At 39.0% G+C, this 22,484-nt stretch overlaps 2 protein-coding genes across 2 annotated transcripts; both read left to right on the top strand.

Moving 5' to 3' along the window:
* The first annotated feature begins 1,113 nt into the window (after nucleotides 1–1,113).
* Nucleotides 1,114–11,000, top strand: LOC131788438 (ZP domain-containing protein). Its single transcript, XM_059105527.2, has 10 exons — nucleotides 1,114–1,303; nucleotides 3,169–3,522; nucleotides 4,282–4,320; nucleotides 4,847–5,212; nucleotides 5,872–5,967; nucleotides 6,839–6,895; nucleotides 7,562–7,927; nucleotides 8,651–8,873; nucleotides 9,257–9,519; nucleotides 10,026–11,000. Exons 1-10 carry the CDS (start codon nucleotides 1,225–1,227, stop codon nucleotides 10,202–10,204), a joined length of 2,022 nt encoding a protein of 673 aa, XP_058961510.2. The 5' UTR covers nucleotides 1,114–1,224; the 3' UTR covers nucleotides 10,205–11,000.
* A 935-nt stretch (nucleotides 11,001–11,935) lies between these two features.
* Nucleotides 11,936–22,379, top strand: LOC131788435 (deleted in malignant brain tumors 1 protein-like). The gene is made up of 11 exons (XM_059105523.2): nucleotides 11,936–12,080; nucleotides 12,427–12,775; nucleotides 14,259–14,612; nucleotides 15,540–15,575; nucleotides 16,200–16,565; nucleotides 17,322–17,420; nucleotides 17,845–18,471; nucleotides 19,176–19,535; nucleotides 19,992–20,217; nucleotides 20,524–20,792; nucleotides 21,146–22,379. The coding sequence occupies exons 2-11, from the start codon at nucleotides 12,682–12,684 to the stop codon at nucleotides 21,385–21,387; spliced, it is 2,673 nt and encodes an 890-aa protein (XP_058961506.2). The 5' UTR covers nucleotides 11,936–12,080; nucleotides 12,427–12,681; the 3' UTR covers nucleotides 21,388–22,379.
* Nucleotides 22,380–22,484: the final 105 nt, after the last annotated feature.

The following is a 22,484-nucleotide window of genomic DNA, read 5'->3' as shown; positions in this document are numbered from 1 at the left end:
ATGGGAGAAGATTTTATGTCCTTCCTCTAATAAGTTAAATCTAAGCATGGGTTATTTTAAATTGCGACCAAATCAATTTTAAACAAATTCCATATAAAGTTGGGTTAAGTTCAAAGGAGAGCAATACAAAGAAAAAATAACAACGACCCTTTCCCTGGAGAGGCTATTACTTTCTATCAAGAAAACAAAGGAAGTGGGTCCACGTTTGCAGCCATGGTATAATACTAGTCGCCTTGTCTTTGACTTCTCATTGACTCCAAATTTTCTTGTCCGTCAGCAGCCTCATTTTCTCGCAGTTTATAATTTGTATGACCAACCATTGAAGAGATTTGTGATAATTTAATTTTGAAGGTTGACATTCCAAACAGAAGTCATTAATCTCAAATTCGATTTGTTGAACCTTTCTTTAATTACCCATGCACGTACCTTTCGACGTTTTATGGGTAAAATTAGAAATTTTGGGCATAATTTAGGAAAATTTTCCTTTGTGTGACAATTAAAACAACGCCTTCACCAGCCACGGTATAATTTTTATAATCTGTCGCCTCGTAATTTGGAACTGGCCTGTGCACTCCCAGTTGAGTTCATTTACCATTGGCAAATAATTATATTTCCCGTTGGGTTTTCAAGACACAGGGACCTTTGTTCACTTTAGCGCAAACAAAAGATGAACGAAAGATGCGTAATTACGCGAAAGCAACGTCTGAGATCGTGGTCAATGGTATTTCGAAGTTTCTTTTTTTTTGCCTGCTTTGTTGGCTGAAGCCTCGAAAATAAGTATTCTTGCTAAACGTCGACAAAACACAATTTCGATCCTTTTTTTTCATTGCATTTATTAGCCAAATATTGGACAATCTGCCGTTTGAAGCTTTATTGCTCAAAGTTCATATTACTTTATCTTACTTTGGCCGGGAGAGTTGTCATTTTGAGTGCACCAGATAAGACAGTGGACTGAGTGTCGCCCGGGCAAGACCGCTATCTTCAAAGTAATTACTCGTTATTGCATGACCATGCCCTATTGAAATGTACAGAAAGCGCCTCGCAGGTGAAGCATGTTTGTGCAGCGCCGCACCCCGCCTTATTTGCATATATGATCAGGCAAACAAAGGAAAGAAAACGCGGCCAGAACATTCTCCGCGGTTGCTGTACACCAAGGTTGCGACGTGTCAAGCAACTGTCCGGACAAGCTGTTACTGTAACCTTTTTTTGAAGGAGATCAGAGAAATGAACTTGCAGCTGCTTCGAAAGCTGCTCCTAGTGGGTGTAGTTTGGGCTTACTCTATAACAAAAGCATATAGTTCAGGTATGTCTAGAGTTTTTGTCTTTATAGTACATCATTGTGTGTTTTTGACGATAATTTTGTATGCTTCATTCATCGCAGTAGCTGAAATTAGACAGGTCTTTTTCTGAGGGATTTTGTTCATCTTTGAGATCAATTTGCACATCTAGCTTAAACACATAGCCTGTGTGCACCAAAATGCAGCTGGAGTAGTACAGCTTTCGTCCTGGGGTCTTTTAGTCGAGTTTATACTCGCATCTGTTGTGAAGTATTTCGCAAATTTTGGTTGAGCGAGTTACGGCTCTTTTTCCATCGAGATTTTCGTATGAAGGGCAGGCTTTTATTGCAATGCACACTGAAAAATTAAGGTATTCAAACGGATTGCTGCTTTCATATCATTAATCGACACATGGGACGGAATTCTTTTCCCACGAAAATTAGTCATTACTGGCCTAAAGACATGGATTGTTTGCTCCAAGAGTTCAGATTTATTTTTCGCTTTGACAGCTTTTCTTTTCCCACGAGGTGTCATTTAGTCTCAATTTACAATGACATTTTATGGTTTGTGGAATGATAAGAGCTATTCTCAATTATTTTTTTAAACTTCGAGTTAAGTTCCTAGACTGTGCTAAGTAATTGAGCCATTAAACTGATTGCCTGCGGCGTAATAGGTTAAACTGTAGTCAAGATTTTATAGTTTGTTTGAATGCTTTGATATTCAATTTTAGTTAGATTACTAAGTGATTCGGGTTGACACCCGCTCTGTTATGTATGCAAAGTTTGAAATTTATTACGTGCGAATAAACTTGACTTGAATTTGCCTTTTAATTGCATAGAGGAAACTTCTGCCTGGCTGCCTCTAATTTGACAAGTGCGGCCAATTAAAGTCACTGTTGGCCTTGAATCATTTTTGCGTAGAGAAAGAACTAAAAGAGTAAACTTTTCTTGCCTGCTTTGGAATCAACTTCTAAAACAAATGACATAATCACTACTTCTGAATGTCAACAGCAAAAAGTAAAAGGTTAGTAAAGATCTTAAATATAGCGACACTCGTTTTCTACCTCCGCGAAGTTCAACTATTTAAAATTCAAGAGCTCAACTATTTAAAATTCAAAACGAATAGTTACTTACGCCCGTGAATACAACAATTGTTATGCGACCACATAGCTTCACTTCGAAGTAGACAATGAGCTCGACACACAAAGAACACCCGAGAGAGCTAGTATTGTCTTCACAAGAAAGTGACGACTCAGGCAATTTGGAATTAGTATGAGCAAATGAAGTTTCAAAGACTACCGAAAAGAAAAGAGTTTTACTCGTAGGTCAAGGAGCTTAATTATTTTCCATATATTGTATGACGGCTGCAGCAGATAGCAGTGTAAGTGACCTGCAGATTAAGAATTGAATATAAAATAATCTTCGCAATAATAAAAACTACTGAAGCAGTAATAAAATAATCTTCGCAATAATAAAAACTACTGAAGCAGTAGTGAAAAGAAGGCCTGAAATTAAGGTCGGTACGGGATTTGAACCCATGACCGGTGTAATGCTCTACCAACTGAGCAAGCAAGGCAACTGAGACCTTATCATTATGTTGGTTCATAGGAAAAATGATTTATTAGTAACCAGCAGGTATCTTCCAAATTGTGCTAAAGAGGTTTTTGATTTATGCACTTTGTTGTTTAAATTAGACTTTTTATTACTCCAGCCTGTATTGGATGAGAGTTCATTTTGTTGCTTTTTGTCTTTTAATTAGTCTGGAACAGCTGGTCATGATCACGACAATGTTTACGACATTAAGAGGAAATAGTGGGTACCCTTAACTTAACCCAATCTTTCTTTGAAATGTAGTGTGTTCATTCTGTCACGAATATATTTTGACTTTTTAGTTTGTTCTCCTTCCAACACCGACATTGACATTGACGCTAAGGTCCCTGGTGTCATATCCACACCTGAATTCACAGATGGCTCTGCCGGCAGTTCCTGCACCTGGAAGATCCAGGCTCCTGAGAATTTCCGACTAGCGATAACACTCGAGGCTCTGAAGTTTGCAGGTCCAGATGACCATTTAGTCATTCATGATGGTGCTGATGACCGAAGTCCCCTGATGGGAAGATATGGTACTTGCATCACTGGCTCTCTCACCCTGTTCTCAAGCGGGAATTCAATTTTTTTGCAGACGGTGTCCACCACTTTTAGAACGAGCAATGAGCTTAGGATCGCATATAGAGCAATTGAATCTGGTAAGTTAATGTACTACAGATAAATTCTTTCCACCCTTACATTTGTATTCTTATTACTTGTACTGTTTTCTTTACAATTCCTATGGTACCGACAAGGAGAATTTATTTGAAAGTCAGGAGCGTCTTAATTTGGTAATCATTTTCTCTATTCTAGCGACTTGAACGTTTGATTAAAGGATGCATGATATTGTAAAATAAAGAGATGTAAGAAGCCAGACACTCACAACTGGTTCCGATTGTTCAAAGGGTGGATAATACTATCCACTGGAAAAACGCTATCGGGGGATAGCGCAGTATGTTTCCTTAACAGGTATCCGCTGGATAGTGATTTATCCGTCGGATGGCGTTATTCACTCTTTGAATTACTGCGTCCTAGACGTTATCAATTGGAAGAAACGCACGAGCAAAGAGACCCTATCAGATAAAAATATTTTGCTCATGACTTTTTCCCCTACTTGGCACGTTTCTTTCATGAATCCTGTCCATTACTTCCTTAACCTACGGTTTCCCGATCACCTTCCTTTAAGGCGTGGTAAAATTGCCGCTGGTGGTACATATATGAGCATATACATATTTTTTTCATTAGTAGCTGTTTAGCTGGATCAATGCTTAGTGACTAAGTAATAATTTTTCATCATTGTGGTGAACAGTCAAATGGAGAGTCGTTCTCTTCCCCATCTGAAGGGGTTCATCCTTATCACTCACATTACTTGATCTTTGTTTCGCTCAAGACAAGGTAATTTTGCATTAACTCAACAGAGACCGTCACCTGCTCGAGCCCGGGCGGAAATCGGCCAAGTAAGTTCAGGATTAGTATACTTTTGCATTTGAGCGGTTTTCTTTGGCTGTAGGACAGAGTTTCACTATTTTGTCCTGATTTATTTTCCAAGCGGGCTCTAGAATATTTTCTTTTTTTGTCTCGTTATTAGACACTGTATACGCCAAATGCACGCGAAAATCGCAATTTGTTATAAATTGAGCTAAAGTTTGTTTGATATTTAGTTATTTAGTGACTTATCGAACATTTAAACTCTCGTTTGCGTTCGCCTGCAACCTGGTCTGCATGTATTCGTCATTAGAAACTTTGAAGATTGGTATACGTAAATCACAAACCATTTGAAATTCAATGAGGTTTAACTGATCATATACCACAAGACTAAGGTTGAAATTTTATTTTTGTATACTTTTAAATATTTGTTTATAATTGTGCTGATAATTTCTATAATATTACATTGTAAAGTGAAGATATTTGGTAAAATTGAATTTTCTTCTATATTTTATGCGCGATATTTCAATGACAATAACTTTTTTTCCTTCATCGTAGATTTCTGTGGTGATGACACCCATTTGAAAGGACTCTCGGGTGTTATAAGCAGTCCTAACTTCCCTAAGAACTATGAAGCCAATGAATATTGTACGTGGAATATTGCTGCCCCTCCAGGCTACCGTATGCAATTTGCAATTCGTTTCCTCGGTATTGAAGACCACCGATATTCGCGTCCAGGGACCTGCGGTGATGACAGCATCAGCATAAGCGAGTCGCGTGAAAACAAAACCCGGGATATCAAAACGCTCTGCGGATGTCAGCCACTTTTTTCATTCGTTACCTCGGAGGAGACGATGTTCGTGACTTTTAGATCTTACAAGGAGAATAACTGGCCTGGATTTTATGCCACCTACCAAGCATTGTGTAAGTTTATATCGGCCTTCTTTATAGTTATAAATTTATTTTATCGCGTCCTGAGCAAGATCTTGGAACGATCCCCGGGGCATATTGAAGAGTATATTAATTTTCCGTTCGAAAATAATTCTATTGCTTCATATCCAAGACTCTGCTCACAATTAACTACGTTTAGAGTCTTCCAAAGGGTGTTTAGTTTCCTGAATACATTGATATGTGTGTTAGCCCACTTCAAGTCGTCCCATGCAGGTTAGATTGTTATTTCCAAGTATTGTAGAGTCTTTTTTCACGGTGAACAGACAAAGTAGTTATTTTCATGCATATCGACGATATCCAAGTCTGACTGCTGTCGTCTGAAATGCTTTGATTACCTGGACTACGATTTTGGCGAGAAAATTGGTTTTCCCTCGACTCATTCTCCCCATTTCCATTATTTGCCGCATGTTTTGCCATAAATCAGTTGCGCCTTTCTGGACATTTTTTAAATTTTTATTTAGACAAATAGAGTTAAAAATTCATTCATCTCACTCCCACCCCTTTCAAAATAGACAACGTTAAATTCTGCTGACTCAATTTCGCCTTGTTTGTAGTTTCAACCCATTCATAAATGACATATGACAAGGGATCATATTCTCTTGCAAACTTAATTTTTTCAATATTTTCTTCAGCTCCTCAAGAATGTCCCCCAGGAAATACCAATTGCCTTTTAAAAGATTCACATCCAATTGGCTTCAATGCTCAAGGAGAGGTGTGCAAGTCGTCGGGTAAGCAGTTTCGTTTGAACTACTCTCAAGGTAGAAATGCGCGTTTAGAAAGTATTGTGAAAACGGGCTACCCCTGATATATGTTGATTTATGCGCTATAGACTAACTCACGGACCGACGGAGAGAAAACCGACCGGCTGAAATCACCCAGTCGATATATCTGAGGGTCTTATAGGAGTTAACAGTAAGATGCAGTAAAACGGCCACAAAGATTTTGTCGTTGAGCATAAAAATTGACAAATTTTAACCTTTAGTCGTTACAAAAGTAAACCGTAAACAAGTTTCGTTTCTACAATGTATCATTCTGGGTTAACCGTAGCCGTAAAATGGCCCAAATTCTAACCGTTCGCCGTAGAAGCCGTCACCCTATCGAGACTGTTTCATATATATTATACTTCATTATATCGAGTGTGCAATATATCAAACGAGAGAGCTTTATCCAGGTGAGCTAGTCAAAACGTAAATAAATAAATGTTAAAAGATAAGAAACGTGGGAAGTAGAAGAATAAGAAGAAGTCGCCTTTGCAATGAAAGGAATTTAACTGGAATGAAGTGTAAAATCGATAAATTTACTTTGGCCACAATTGCAATCTTGGCTAAAGGTTCAAAGATGCTGTTTTCTTTTCCCTCAGGAACTGTAACCCTCAAATTCCCAGAACACTGCTGATCAAACAATTTTGTTACAGAAACTTTTATTCTTGAAGTATCCAACACCAAACGGGGAAATAACAGGGCCAAACGTATTTTCATGTTTTTGCTACATTAAGGTCAGCTAAAGTGCTGTGCCTTTCTAAAAAAAGAACAGCTGAAGAGTATTTTAACACCCATGTAGGTACATACATGCTTATCTATTGCGTTGTGTTTTTTCTAGCTATAGTCGATTCACGGCCTACTGATACCGGTAACATAACTTTGGATACCGAAGCTAGTGAGTGGTTCAGCTTTCATTTCAACTGCAAAGTTCTATCTTTATATATAGCCAAAGGTTACTAACTTTATGTTGGGGTTTAGTACACACCTAAACAGCGAGTAACGTGAAAGGCGCGCTTCGAGTACTGATTGGCTACTCAGTGTCCGATTACCCAGCGCTATTCACCATCAAAGAACTCGCTGGGGACTTGCACCGGAAGATATTTCAATCGTTCAAAAATCTCTTTTTTTTCTATATCATCGCCAAGTTTTTAGTACATACTTAAACAAGTATTCACCTCGGTGTAGGTGGTTAATTGTGGATATTGAGCACGTTCCGAAGTGAATTGTCGTTAATCAATAAATGGTCAGTTGACACACATACCAGGAAGATGCGCCTACATCAGGATTGAATAAAAAGAGGGAGGTATGGATAAAGGTTGCTGTTGGAAACAAGCCAAAAAACCGATATGCAGTCCTAAAAAATCATCGGGATACAATGATTGTTACTGTAACGTACTTCCTGAGTAGGTTTAACAAATATTCGTCTCGTCAAAACCAATAGTGGGAAAATAAATGTAAATATTGCCTATAGAGACTTAGAACGTGATACAGGTAATTTTTAGAAGACATTCAGATAAATTGGGTTGTTCATTTGGATTTTCCTTTTACGTTTTGATTTCAGAAATAGACGTGGTCTGCAAACCTGACTTCATCGAGGTCTCTCTAAAGATTTCAGATTTCCCTGGAATCGTTCTCAACGACTCTTCTCTTCATCTTGAGGACAGAAACTGCGTTCCTGGTTACAAAGATAACACGAAGGTGACGTTTAAGTTTGGACTTGAGGATTGCAGCACTAAACACAAGAACGATGGGGAAAAGATATACTACACGAACAAGGTCTACCTCAAGGCCGGTGAGGCGGCCGAAGACGAGGCGATAACTCGCGAACACACGGAGATTATTCCTTTTCACTGTGGATATAACAAGAAGGCCATCCTCTCCAAAGTTTCATACAACCCACGCGTTGTGCAAATCATAACAGATACAGGTAAAGTACTTGCTTGGGTTCCATTTATAATAAAGAACATTCTCTCAATAAGCTCTTTGTCACCAGACTGTTGTGTCTGCAATCTCTGAAAGTATTAGGTACATGGTAAGGTGCCAGTTGTGTTTGAGGTTTGGGAACAAAGTTTATTTTTGCCTGCTGAAACTGACCACAGCATGACTAAAACTTCAAAATCTCGTTTCAAACTTAGATTATTGACTTAACTGGCCTTTTTCCTTTGCTCTCCGCCTGGAACATAGGGCTTCCGCAGCGACTTTACATACTCCCTCTTCCTATCCCAAGGGACTATTCGGGTAAGGTCTACATACCGTATTCGCTGCTAACCCTAACCCTAACCCTGTAACTGGCTCTCACTCACCAAATGGTCGGCTAAGAGGGTTCACTTGAACCCTTAGCCTCGAGAATCGTTGCAGCACTAACACTCCGCTTTCTGCTCGATCGAGTGCCTCTTTACACCAAGGTGAGACGCCTCTCTTGATGAGATCACTGTGAGCTCCTGGACAATGCCGATACCTCATCAATTGTAAATCAATTTTAATAGCCTTACAATCTTAATATCAAACTGTTGTTGATAAGAGGGGAACTTTGAATTGAATAAAGTAATAGGAGTAACCAAAGTAAGCTGCAGTTAGCGTTAACTAGTCCAAACCATAGAGAACCATACGCAGATAGAAAACTTCTTCATTATTTGTGCTGCTTTTCCAGAGGGCATTGGCAACTTCACGTACTATATGGACATGTATGAGGACGAAAGCAACAACGCAACGGTCACAGAATTCCCAAAAGAAGTTGGTTTGGGTCAAAAGATGTATTATGGCTTTCGAGTGGAGTCTGGAGACACTGGTTTGGTTGTGTTCCCGGATGTTTGCAAAGCCACAGCATCGCCTAGGTTCAACTCAACTCCCGACCACGTCATCATCGACAAGGCGTAAGTAAGATACCGAAACTGAAATTTGATAAGACAACAATGATTTCCACGAACCCTTGCTTTAAGAATTAGGCCATGGAAAGACGTTTTTCCTGAAAAAAAATACTCTGACATGAAGAAATAATAATGAAAAAAATATCAAAGGCTTAACGATGATTTAAAAATGGGCTTTATGCACTTTGAAAACCCTTAGCCCAATTCTCCCTGCATATGACAGTGAAGTCGGAAGCTCTAGGGCTCAGATCTTGAGTGAGAGCTGAAGAATATTTCCGTTGTCCAACACTCATCACAAATATTGACATCTTTTCCAAAAATGATTTGTGAAACGTTTGACGGAGACATCATAATTTGGCAAAGGATGGATAATTTTTTTCTTTTTTCAGCTGCTCAAAAGACAATACTTTACAATACCAGTATGGCCAAAGATCAGAACACTTCTTCAATCTTGATGCCTTCCGCTTCACAGAAAGCTTTAGTGATATCTATGTCCACTGTAAGCTAACGATTTGTCGAAAAGATGACGACGAATCTAGGTGCGCCAAAGGTTGTCAGCCTACAAAGAGAAGAAAGAGATCAGCGGAAGAGGACTTTGGTGCCAGTCTCTACATTGGACCATTGAAACCAAAAGTCGTCGAGAATGACGCTGGTGAGTAATAAAAAAGTGTTCACGTGGATACGTCCAAATGATCTATTTAAGCTTATTTCACAGATGCTTCGAGAGAAAAGTTAGTCGCCTGCTACCTCTATCTATCGCCTACATTTACTTCTCACAGAAGTATCCACAGCAGTCATATTGGTACCAGAGCTCTAGAACGGCAGCCATGTTCAGTACTGCAACCAAAACATCCTTCACTTATTCAAATTTATTAAATGCTTCATGGAAACTTTTCCTCTATAAATTTATCGCTACTGCTCAATCAGCAATTCGCATGAGCTCTAACGGTTTTTTTCTACTTCTCAGTCCTAAGTAAATTTCAGAATAGTTTGGAGTAAGTTCAGTCTTGATGCTAAGACCAGTTTAAATTTTAAACCAACAACACTTTATTTTCACCGTTCAGAATCTGATGGCTTGAAAGCAACGATTAAAAAGGTTTTGTTTAAGCTCTCCTGTACTCATTAGTCAATAAACTTTGTCCTTCCTCCTCTGCACAGTTAAAAAGAACAGCGACGATCAGTCAGATTCCATTGATAGCACGATTCCTATTGTGGGAATTTTAGTCGGAGTGCTAGGAACGCTCGCCATTGGGCTCACTGTCGCTGTGATTGTCATTAGCCGACGTCGAAAATCCTCGGGCAATGGATTGTTTCTCGTTGTTAGTGAAGAAACGTAGACTGGTCCGCAACAGGCTGCAGTGCAGAAATGATCACTTCAAGAAAGGGTTGGCCGGAACACTTAAACTTAAAAGTTGCGTTTAGGATACCATGAGGTCTTATGGCTCATTATAAATGTATTTTAATTAGGCATTTGATTTTTTTGCTTTTTCTTACTCAAGGAGTTTTCGTTATGTTATCTATAGGCAGGAGTTTCATTGTGACAACGTTAATACTACCTCGGCGATGGTTTCAATGACCACGTTTACCTGCGCTATGAACGGCACATTTTCTAGCCCTAGTGAATCAGAAGAGTCAAGTTATTTTCGAGAATTTCTTTTTCATGCTTGATATCGAGTGATATTAAAGTCCTTTAAAACATGGTACAGTTCTACCTTCCCCCATCTCGTCAAAGTGCCTCTGAGAAAAAAAAGTTATAGCTTATTTCCAATGCAAAACGGTAATTTGAATTGCTGCCTACCAAATGTTCCTCTTTGAAAATTTAAACCCTTACTTCTCCTGAGTGGCTGGTGGATGAGGTTGATAGGCAACGAGTATTTTCCTTTCCCACCCACCCCTCCCCCCTTATCATCGCTTCGTTTGTCTATCCAACACCCTGTAAATAGAAAATTTCACTATCTTTCCAGACGTCCTCTGCTTCAAAGCCTGTACTGAAACTCTCTTTAGAATATCATTTTTGATCGTTCGTACTCCACCAGATATCTTTAGTGCCACTAAGACTCTAGCAACCAGCCCTGTTTCAAAGTCTGTATCAAATCACGTTCGAATGCATTTTTTTCGAAGCTCAATAATAAACTTTTTTATGCAAAAGTTTCATGTCTTCACTTTGTGGCGAATGTATGATACAACAAACTCTGCTGTGAATAACTTGCCAATCAGTGATTATTTCATGGGCCCAACGGTTCCTTAGTTTACTCGGTCAGAAATTCAGGAGTGGTTAACAAGGCATGGAAGGGCTACGTGGCATAGCCATGTACTTAGCTGACTGTTTGCAGGTTTTTTAGCCCTCCTTGTATCTTGGATCTCGCTGTGTTTTGTTAAAGACAAAAATTTATACCATTCATTGTGTCAGCTAAGTTTATGACACTTTTATTGTCTGAAAAAAGTTTAAATTAAAGCAAACCCGCTGAGTCAAAGAAATCAATGTTAAGGTTGAGTTCAGTCAAGCGGTACATGAATGGAAACAGGATCATCGAGGAAGAAGTTAGCATTTTAGCGCTGGATAAAAAATCCAAACCATCTGGTAAAAATTTATTATGTGGGATATACTAGAAAGTATAACTACAGTCTTTCAGCTAATTTCCTGGCGAGACTGTCGTGACGTTGGCTAAGGGGTTGAATTTAAGAGATAAAGCTTTTCTACAAAGAACAACAGATTTATCCCTGATACTCTAAGAAAAGGTGATGAAACTATCTAAATAATCCGACCACGTGTTCTATTAAGCTGTTTGCAGATTTCAGCTGCTTCAGAGGCATATATCCAAGTACAAATGGTCGCCTTAGCAAGAGGCGGATAGCACCTTTAATTTAAGATTTGCGGTTACAATATCTGAATGATCGCATCTATGTCACAGCCATTCTGGCCCCAGTGTCAACACCATTGACGCTGCAAATGGATCAGTAGAAGTTAATTGGCGCATGTTTGAATTTCGGGCTTTAGTTTCATGCTTGGCCAAACACGTTTGAGAGCGCGTGCAATTTTCAACTAATTAAGAAAACTAAATGGCTTCTGTCTTTATTTGGATTTATTTATCATACGGTTTGTGCGGCAAAAGAAACAAAGAGACGGTTTGCAAACTGTAGATATGTATGCAGCAATTAACACAACATATTGCGGAACGAACTAGAAATTCTCGGTGGCTGTTTGTCAGAGCGGTAAGAAAATCTAAATTTGATCCAACCTTGGGATCTGTAATTTCTCGAATAACCAAATAGAAGCAGCAATTTAATTATAATTAGCATATTTAACTTTGTTTTCCAGAGTACCCACTCTGTGAAAAACACATGGTTAAAGCCGCAAGTGTCAATATCAAAGATCTTCTACCTCACAGAAAAGCAAATAATTACCACCGAAGGAGGTGTTTTGTTTGTCTTTCTTTTCAATTTGTTGGGGGCAATTTGAGCCAGACATTTCAGGCACACAACATGCACGTACAGCATTAAAATTCATTGTTATTCCTTCACGCTAGATAACCTCTCAATGTGTTACTGACATTTACAGTTCCTTTTATTCAAATCACTGTTTGGGTGGAGGCCTTCTGAGTTGATGGGATTCAGCGTGGAAGGACGATTGAACTTAGCGTGTGCGTATCAAATCTAGAATATTCTACTGTTGTGCTTCGATGAAAAGGGACCGCGGGACTATTATTTTGTGATCGAGGGCTTACTGGGTTGTCTGCGGATCCCATTATCAGCTGAGGAATGCATTTCCATTAGAAGGTGCGATGAAGCTGCGACATCGCGTCTATGATCAGCCATGGGAAAAGTGAAGTTGTTGGTGAACACAAAGTTTCTATTCTGGTGTACAATCTGCTCAGCATTTTCTTTTAAGACAGAAGCAAATATTGCAGGTATGTGTGGAGTTTGAGAAATTAGTTTAGCGCCATTGAAACTTACCGGCTTTGAATCACATTTTAATGGCCTTTGGGGACTCACAACAATTATTTAATGCCAATCGGAGAATTTTACAAAAGTGTTCTATTAATGCTGTCTTTTTTACAAAAGCTTATGCTAGTACTAACTCTAAAAAAAATATGGAAAAAATTAGGAAAAGCGGAATCTTGAGTACCGTCGTTATTTTAGGCCGATAAATCTCAAAATCGAGAAGGCCAAGACCATCGGAGTTACCATGCGGCCTTTAAGATTCTGAAAACCTCTTTTGATTTGAAATAGGTGACTTTGGACTTAAAATCCGACAAAACAGATTTCGGCTTTCAAAAGGTTGTTAATGCTATGCCCCGATGGCAAACATTCTTTTTGTGAAGTAATTTGCATTACATATACAATTGTATTGTGCATTTACACCCTTGTTTAGCAGTTCTTAACGGCGAGCACTTTATCTATTTTTGTATTGTTTAGTCAAAGTTTAGCCACACGCCAATCAGCGGTTTATTATTTATTCTCAATATCAGATAGGATTTTCATCCTTCAGTAATTTTACATCTAAACAGCTGCTACACAATAACAACGCATTAGAATTTCTCCTGAGGCATAAAAGAAAAAACAAGCCCTGAGCAGCGAATTTGATATTTGGCGAGTTTTCAGTTTCAATTTGCTCGGTTGGATCACAAATAACGAAGTCATTGCTTAAAATTTTCGGGAAATGCACTATTTGTCAAAATTTTGTCTCAGATTATCCAGAGAAAAAGCCAAGTGCAAGTTAATTAGCATACGAGTTTCCTTCTCAGAATCTGAGACGAATGATGGTATTAAATTAAAACTTTGCCTATCATTTCCCTATGTGTAAGTTTTCGCCCACAGTCTCTGTTTGTTTCGCCTTTTTATTTGACAACGCTATAGAAATGAACTGTTTCTCGGAAAATGAACAAAAGCAAATATAATAGAACCTCATTAAGGAAACGCCGAGGAAGGGGGGTGGGGGGTGGGTAAGGGATTGTCGAGGGGTTTTGCTCACGTCACGGTTAAATTTAGTCAATTCTCTCATTATTCTGTCTAATATTATCATGATTTCCCTCTCAATCGGCGATAAATTGGCTATCTATTTTCTACATTCTCCCTGCATACTTAGTTGGCGACGACTGATCTCCTTCCATTCCTTCTGAAATCCTTGTGACCACCTCCCTCATCCCCCCCCCCACCAACCTCCAGCCCCCGTCAGGCAATAGATAATCACTGCTCCTTAAGGATGTCTCGTTTTCTTGAACTTAAATCCATTTCCCTTATGAAGCAAAAAAAATCATCATCAGCTAACTTCCCTTCCCTTTTCTCAAACCAGTGTACTGTGTTTTGGTTCCCTTGGCATTTCCATGGAGTACCTCCAATGTATCATAAAATAACTTTTATATATTTGACATGAACGTGCTCATTTTGCAGTTTGTTCTCCATCCAACACCAGCATCGCAATTGATGCTGAGTCACCAGCCACGATATCAAAACCTACATTCCCAGATGGCTCTGGCAGAACTTCCTGCATCTGGCAAATCCAAGCTCCGGAGAACTTCCGACTGGCAATCACGATTGAAGCCCTGAATCTGAACGGTGCTGACGATTATTTGGCCATTCGTGATGGTGCGAGTAGATTCAGCCCTCTTATTGGCAAATACGGACCATGTGCAAAAGGTTCTCTTACGCTTGTGTCCAGTGGGAGATCAGCTTTTCTTCAATTAGAGTCAGCTGTGTACAAGAATACCGACGAAATAAAAATCTCATACAGTCCAACTGATCCTGGTAAGAAAACTCACCTATGCTTACATGCGAAATGGTTTGTGACAACCGGTTCTTTATTTATAATCAGTTTTGTTACCCATTTTTTCATATTCTTATATATCATTAAAACACTGGTAATAGTAATAATAATAATAATAATAATAATAATAATAATAATAATAATAATAACAGATAGACTCCCAAGCATAGCTTTTATGCTTTTATCACTTGCTCTGTCGAAACTATTTTCCACGACTTATTGATGAGACACGACTTTAGCTTCAATCCTCCAAAGATGTTTATGTGAAAAATTATATTTATCTTTCCTTGGAACGTTTTTTGTTTGATTGTTTTGTTATTTTTCTTGAATTAACGCCTAGACGAATTGAAATGAGGAACTTGTTATGATATGTCGCCTTAGTGGAATCGAAGGTTTTGGTTTTGTCTGGATAAAATTTTTTTCATCTCCCCTTCATAAGGTCATGTTATATTCTTATCCTTCATTATTGGCATTTGAATGACAGTCAATTTTCTACAGTCCCCCTTTACACTCTGTTTGCGACGACTGATCTTTTCTCCGTCCCCCCTGAAAACCATGAATTTCCCCCAAAAAATCCTCTAACCGTCCCCCCCTTCCACCTCTCCACATTTACCCACCCCTCCCCTCAAGAGAGAAGTCATGACTGGTTCTTTATTTGATCGTTACTGCCATTTACTCACCAAATGAAACCGACTGACAAACGCCAACAGCTTAAGTTGGATGTTTAGAACTTTTCGTTCTGTCTTACCCTAATATGTTACTTTATTTTAAAACTCTTTTGATTGGCTGTTGAGGGAAAACTGGTTTTGACCTTAATTAGCTTACATGATTGGATTAAAAGCTATCCTGAATCAGGGAAAGCAGATTCAACCTATTCATCACTATATTTAATTGTTCCTTAATTACAGACGACGTCAACTGCGAAAATGGTAAAGATCCACCAGGTAGGTCATATCCTTTTTCAAATCTTTATCTCTCGATTTCCATGTGTACTTAGATTCGTCATCTAACGGGCCTTACTTACTAAACGGCCTGGAAATTGCTGTTTTTCTTGCAAAAACTTACTCTTTTCATTTATCAACTTTGTTTCACCGTTTTCACGGCCAATCTGCTTAATTCAGTGGATAAGTTAAATTCCAGACCTTTCAAATCATTTGTTGTCACGTGAGATGTTAACGAATGAACAACGATTTCGAAAAGAATTATTGACCAAAAGCCTTTCCGCGTGACCGAGAATCGTTTTCCGGAGTCGTCAAACACGCAGAAGATAGATAACAGATATCTTATCTTCCTGGTTCGGTGCAGAAAGTTATGGGCCATCTAAAACTCTTTTCAAGTAATTGCCAACTCCCTTAGGGGTCCGTTCCTTGTTTGTAATACCAGAGAGTTGTAAGGAACTGTATGTGATGGTCCAGAAAGGGATCAAAAAATGGGCTCTTACTGACCAGAAGTGCTCGGCTAAGGGATGGTCGAACGAGCGAGTGCAATTGGTGATTCGCATGCTAAACTACCTTAATTTTGTTGTGTCAGGGTCTGTAACAATTCATGTCGTCTCTGTTGACTTTCAGACATATGTGGCATAAACACTGAGCTAAGAGGGCTCTCGGGTTTTATAACGAGTCCTAACTTTCCCAGCAATTATGACGCTAATGAAGTATGCTTATGGACAATTGTTGCTCCTCCTGGGTACCGAGTGCATTTTTCTATTCATTTTCTTGGCATTGAAGATCACCGATATTCTCGCCCAGGAAGTTGTGGCGATGACAGCATTTCTGTCAGCGAGTATCGTGGGAACTCCACCAAAGACATCAGCACATTCTGTGGCTGTAAGAGCTTATTTTCATTTGTTTCCCAAGAGGAGAAAATGTTTTTGACATTCAGGAGTTATAAGAGGAACAACTGGCCGGGTTTTTATGCCAGCTACAAAGCTTTAGGTATGTAGTTTACAGAGAGATGTACCTGAACTAGCTCCTTTTTATCCACAATTTTGACAGCGTGTTTGAAACTCTTGTAAAGTTCCATAAATTGCAATTCATGACACAGAATGCGGAAAAAAAATGCATGTCAAACAAATTGTTGTGGTGGAAGGCTTAAAAAAAGAAAAGAAACCTTCAATGGCGCTGCTCACTCCATTTTGGCGGGAAAAGGGTTGTCCTACAGGGTAGGAAGGCTATAAGTGATACTTTTGGCTATTCGACGGTTCTCCTGTAATCGGATTGGCTGCTTTATCATTCCACGGGAAAATTACTGTATCTCCTACTCAAGAGCACAAAAGCACCAGTAGGCAACCACGGATGAAATACGCTGTCTGCTATTTGGTATTTTAACTCTTTAAAAAATCAAATTGACTCTTTTCTTTGTTCTAACGCCTTCACATAAGGTACAATATTCTCCATTTTCGCAAAGGAGACTCATTTTTTCTCTCCTTGTCAGGTATTGTTTTTATAATTACCTGGTACTCTTTATTCCATTTGGAAAAGGTATTTCAAAGCCTCCTTTCGTTCCTCACGCAAGGACATTGCTCATGATAACGAATAACTCTCAATGAACTGCAGTCATTTCGCCAACGAATAGTTTTGCTTCTCTTTCTTTGGGGAAGAGACCTAAAACGTTAGCGAACTGGTTGTTAGCTAAACGACCACAATTTATCTCGGTCAATCATTTGAATATATTTTTTAAATTCCCTCCAGCTCCTGATGACTGTCCTCCAGGTGAACTGGACTGCCCCCGAAAGGACGTTGAGCAGATTGCTTTCAATGCTCAAGGTCAGGTGTGCACAATAATACCAAGTGAGTGTCTTCCTGCTAACATTTGATATTCTCGTTACATTTCGAATTCGTTCTCTCGGTGAACATTCACGAAGCAATCTGGACCGTTCTACCATTTCAAATATGACTTTTCTTTCCATTATAATTTCATGTACCTTGAGGAAAAAAGCGAATGAGATACAAAGCCAGTTCCCCGGAAAACCTTTACTACTAGTCATTCAAACCATCCGGAAATTTTTCGCAACGTTAAGCCTAATAATTTGGGTCAGAAATCAATATCGTTTCTTTACCAACTAATTTTTCTTTTTTCGGTCACTGGCCTCTTGATTATTTTAACTGTTTTTACATGTGACTATTTATGTAGTTTAAAATGGTGCAATCAACAAATGCATATACAATTTCTTTATCTCTCGTTTCCTCTTCTCTCGAATCAACCTCTCCCAAGAAAACAAGAGCTCTCAAGTGGATGTAAAAAGGCCATCATCAGCCATAGCGAGTTATTCATCAAGGTCATCTGGGCTGCCTTCATCCAGAGCAACTTCGAAATATGGAACTTCTTCCAAAAAAACACAGGAGAATATCTACCCGTCCCCTCTTTCGCCCAGCTTTACTTTATCGACAAGTCAGCCGACTGTGCATATACTGGTAACATCCCCCTCTTTGCTGAGATCAATGAACAGCGAACACATCACCGTTTCTGACAGCCTTTCAAGTTATACGATGCATACTTCCATTCAAGCTGCCGTGTCTCCCAATAGGTCAGAAACCGCGTTTGAAAAGACAGTTGATGGTGATGATATACGTCCCATTGGCCAATTAAAAAATTCAAGGCATTTTTCGTTGTCTCTCAGGGACGTTGAGACAAGTCCTTTTATAACGTCATCCCGTGGAACAGAGGTTGTTGCATCGTCAGGCTTATATCAGAGCAAATCTAAAACGCGTGAGACCCAGAGTGACCATATCACACCGAGTAAAACAAGTGACTCGGCAGCATTTCGCTCATCAGAAACCACTCTAAAACAGCCAAGTACCCGAGACCCACCCATTACAATAACGGAAAACCCTTTAAGAGGTAAGGGAACCATAAATTCTATAGTTATGAGAAAATTTGATACAAACTGTATTTATAATTGTGGCATTCTCTATCTCTGTGTATTACCTTAGTGGACATGACCTCCATGCAAACCATTCATTACTTGCAAACGAGCTTGACGGATGGAATCTGGATCGATTAGCTTTTGTCAGGGGTCTGGTCGTTCCTTACGTGAGAAAGATACTGTGTACTAAGTATGCTATGTAACAATGTTTCGACTGCATAGTACCAGTGATAGCCTCATCAAGATTCGCTTTTTACAATAGAAACGTCGAGATACATATTAGTAGAGACCATTTCGTTAGAAAACACGATTATACCTAATATCTAAGTTTATTTACCACGATGACTTACTGCAAGATCTTACTCGATAGGAGAAACACTCTTTCCCGAATGAAACTTGTTGGCTCGGTGACATTGAGGGAAAAACGGGAAAGTGGTAGTTGAGTATGTCAAAGGAGAAGTTGCTCATTACAACCAATTCAAGTTTTTCTACATCATAGAAATAAACATTGACATGACTGGGAACCAGACAACTTATAAGCCCAAATTCCTGGATTTTAACTTGCTCTAAAGATAGCTCTAAATCGTTTACATCGTTTCCTGCAACGAGCCTCGCTCCTTAAGATATTATCTTACCACTGGCTTTTCTTAATTTTTTGAAAATCGTTTTAATCGCACAGGCTTGGCAGTAAAATGTTCTCAGATCGGCATGGAGGTGACCATATCAAGAATTCTGCTACCATATCTTGACATAAATTCGGTCCATTTAGACGATCCCTCATGCAAGGTATCTTTCGTTAATCACACACTTGCTGTATTGAATGCTCCGCTGGAAGAATGTGGAACCCAGAATAGTGAATCATCAGACTACATAATCTATCAGAATACTATGACAGGAGATGAAAAGTCTTCTAATACAAACACTACTATTACAAGGGATGGAAAAGTTAAATTTGAGTTCCAATGTTCGTTTAGAAAGCTTCAAGTCCTGTCCATTGTTTCGTACTCAACAAGTCGAAAGGTCATCCACGTTAAAGATGGTAAGTGTAAATAATCCATAACTTTGTTTTAAACCCAAAACGTTTAAATTAAGAAACTGCATAGGGGTTTGGTTATAATTTATCGCCTGAGGGGCTAAGAAGATTCTTTAAATTTACCTAATACCCTCCTAAGGCTCTGTAGTGCTCTAATGATCCCTTCACTGGCAGTAAATGTTCAACAGTCCTCCCTTTATACTCTGTTAGCGATGACTGATCCCTTCCCTCCCCCTTTCCCATTGAAAACCACGTGATCCTCCCAGTATTATAATGACCGGTCGCCTAGCATATATTACTAATCAGTATAATATTACTATACTTGGCCTCTTATGGCTCTTTTAGCTATGATGGATTGGGATCTAAGAGGTGGCCATTCGCGTCACCTTTTTTGATTTGCCTACGCGAGAAATGAATAGCCTCGCAAAACCCAGATTAAATTGGCAATTTTCTCCGATATAGGTGACGGTGTTGGTAACTTCACCTTTGAAATGAATATGTTTGAAGATTCGAAGTACAACATAGAGGTCAAGCAGTACCCCTTGGTCGTGTATCCTGGCCAACCGATGTACTTGCAGGTCAATGTCCAAGCTCTTGATCGAAACCTTTTAACTTTCTTGGAAGAATGCTGGGTCACACCATCGACAGATCCTCGTGACAAAACCAGGCATACGATTATCCAACACGGGTATGTGTTTTGCTTGTAGACCTGAGAAATAATAAGGAAACAATACGAGTAAACTAATTTAATCGAGAACGGAGGATTTTTATTGTATCGTAGTTTTTATGGAAAATGAGCTAGTAAAAATCTTATAATGGATAAAGTCAAGATCTAATGTCCTATCCCCGAAAGGGAAATAGCATGTAGAAATGGGAAAAACTAGATGGAAAAAATCAGCAAGAACGTTTGGTAATGTCTCTACAGACCCTATGAAAAAATAAGCTAAACACAGTTCACTTTAGATATTCTGTCAACTTTTATTTTCAATTTCAGCTGTTCCCGTGATTCCACATTGCAGTACGATTACAAAAAATCTCCTATGCAAAATTTCACCTTCAAAGCATTTCAATTCCGCGAAGTCCCCTCTGAGAGACTTTACGTGCATTGTCAAGTGGTGACTTGCAGAGAGTCGGACACAGGTTCGGTCTGTGATAGAGGATGCATAAAGAACGGAAGACGTAGGAGAGAAAACAGAGCTTTCATCATGGACAAAGAGGTGTTTTTATCACTGGGGCCTGTTAGTCGTCAGGAACAAGACAAAGGTGAGTATAGGGGTAGTAGTTTACATGACACCATGGAGTCATAAGGTAGCTTGCATGGTCGTGTCCCATTTCAAGAACATTTTTTTACTTTTTGGATGATCCTGTTGAGCCTTTCATAGCCATCCGCCAGTTATAGACTAAACAGGCTGATTTTTTTAGTTACTCCAAACCGCCTCGTAGCCTGCAAAGCTGTCGGATTTCTGTGGCCTGCCTTGAGGTGTTAGGCGGTGATACCTAGAGGGGTTCTTAACGGTAGACAAAAAAATACTTTCCTAAACCGCTTCCATCGTCTTTCAATTTCAAGCCTTTCATCGATGATTAAATTCCCTTCCCTTTTCTTTTCAAATCAACAGCGTCAGAGCACCACGATCTCCTCGTTTATGTTAAGGCCCTGGCTTGGATTTTTGGAACTTTAGCCGTAATTCTTGCTACTGCAATGATAATTTTGATCCTTAAAAGAAGAAAGCGTAACGAAGACAAAAACAACGCCCAGATCCTATTTGCTCTCAGAAAGAACGGTGCACAGGAAGGAGAGGAAAGCGCGCACTCAGAACATCCCAACAGGATACAGGAACTTGAATTTGAAACTACTTAAGATGATTAACAATTTTATATGACCAAGGTCATATTTAAAAGCTCAAAATTTAGACCAGAGCCGCGGTTTTTTCCCGAAAAGGATGAAACTGGACGTTGCATTGTTTTGAGCTCAGAGGATCAGAGAGACAAAGCTTTTAAAGCTTTCGTCACATATCGGTCGGGTTATTGTTGGTCAGCAGACTTTTCGTTGGCAACCAATTTATTTAGTGTTTCAGAGTTAAAAACCTTTTATTCAAGATGAACGAATTCGGCATTTAAACAAAAAGCTTGTAAAATGTACTAAGTATCAGCTAATTCAGTTCTAAGACTCAATAATAGTCTCATACAGTCTTACAAAATGATGCAATACCCATTAGGTCGTCAAGTTATGAATAAAACTTTATAGATCGTAAACAAGCAATAATCTATCGCTTCCCTAGATCTTTAACTCTGAGTACACGATGACGACTGACCTGCGTGGAGTGCATTCTGATCAGAAATTATGTGTGATTTGAAATCACAAGTATGATTTCAGACCCCTATATCACGACGTGAAGTTAAAAAGCCACTTTACCTCTTCCATTTTCAAATCGCAATATCCAATCTCTCTAATAAAGGATTTTTAGTGGTTTTTTATTGATTCAGCACTGAGCTGGTGTGTAAAAGTTACCAAGGTCGTCTTTCTGATTGGTTTCTTTAATCAAGCCTTCAAGCCTGATTGGTTGATGCGTTTAAGTAAAACTTTCTCATTGGTTGGAAAAAGATGCGATTTGGAGTAAAAAGTGGTGTGATTCCGAATTTATCGAACTAATGGCGCATTTTTCGCAAATTTGACAAAAAATATCCTGCTGTACCCTGCCCGTTAGTCACTAAAAGTTACTGAAAACCTACTGCTGAATATTTCCTCCACGCTTTTTATGCTGACATTTTGCGAGAAAGAACTGCCAAGAAATTGGTCCACAAGTAATCACCGTGAAAATTCCTAAGAAGATAACCTGAGAAACTAAAGTACTTTGGAGAGGTCTTAAATTCTTCAGTTTTCTGTATGCATGGCGATTGGGACGAGAATGAGCCAAATATTTTTTTCCACAGCGAGAAAAACTCTAAAAAATCATA

The sequence above is a fragment of the Pocillopora verrucosa genome, chromosome 6 (genome assembly GCF_036669915.1).
Source record: "Pocillopora verrucosa isolate sample1 chromosome 6, ASM3666991v2, whole genome shotgun sequence".
Classification (NCBI taxonomy): domain Eukaryota; kingdom Metazoa; phylum Cnidaria; class Anthozoa; order Scleractinia; family Pocilloporidae; genus Pocillopora; species Pocillopora verrucosa.
This window is presented reverse-complemented; position numbering and strand designations above follow the sequence as displayed.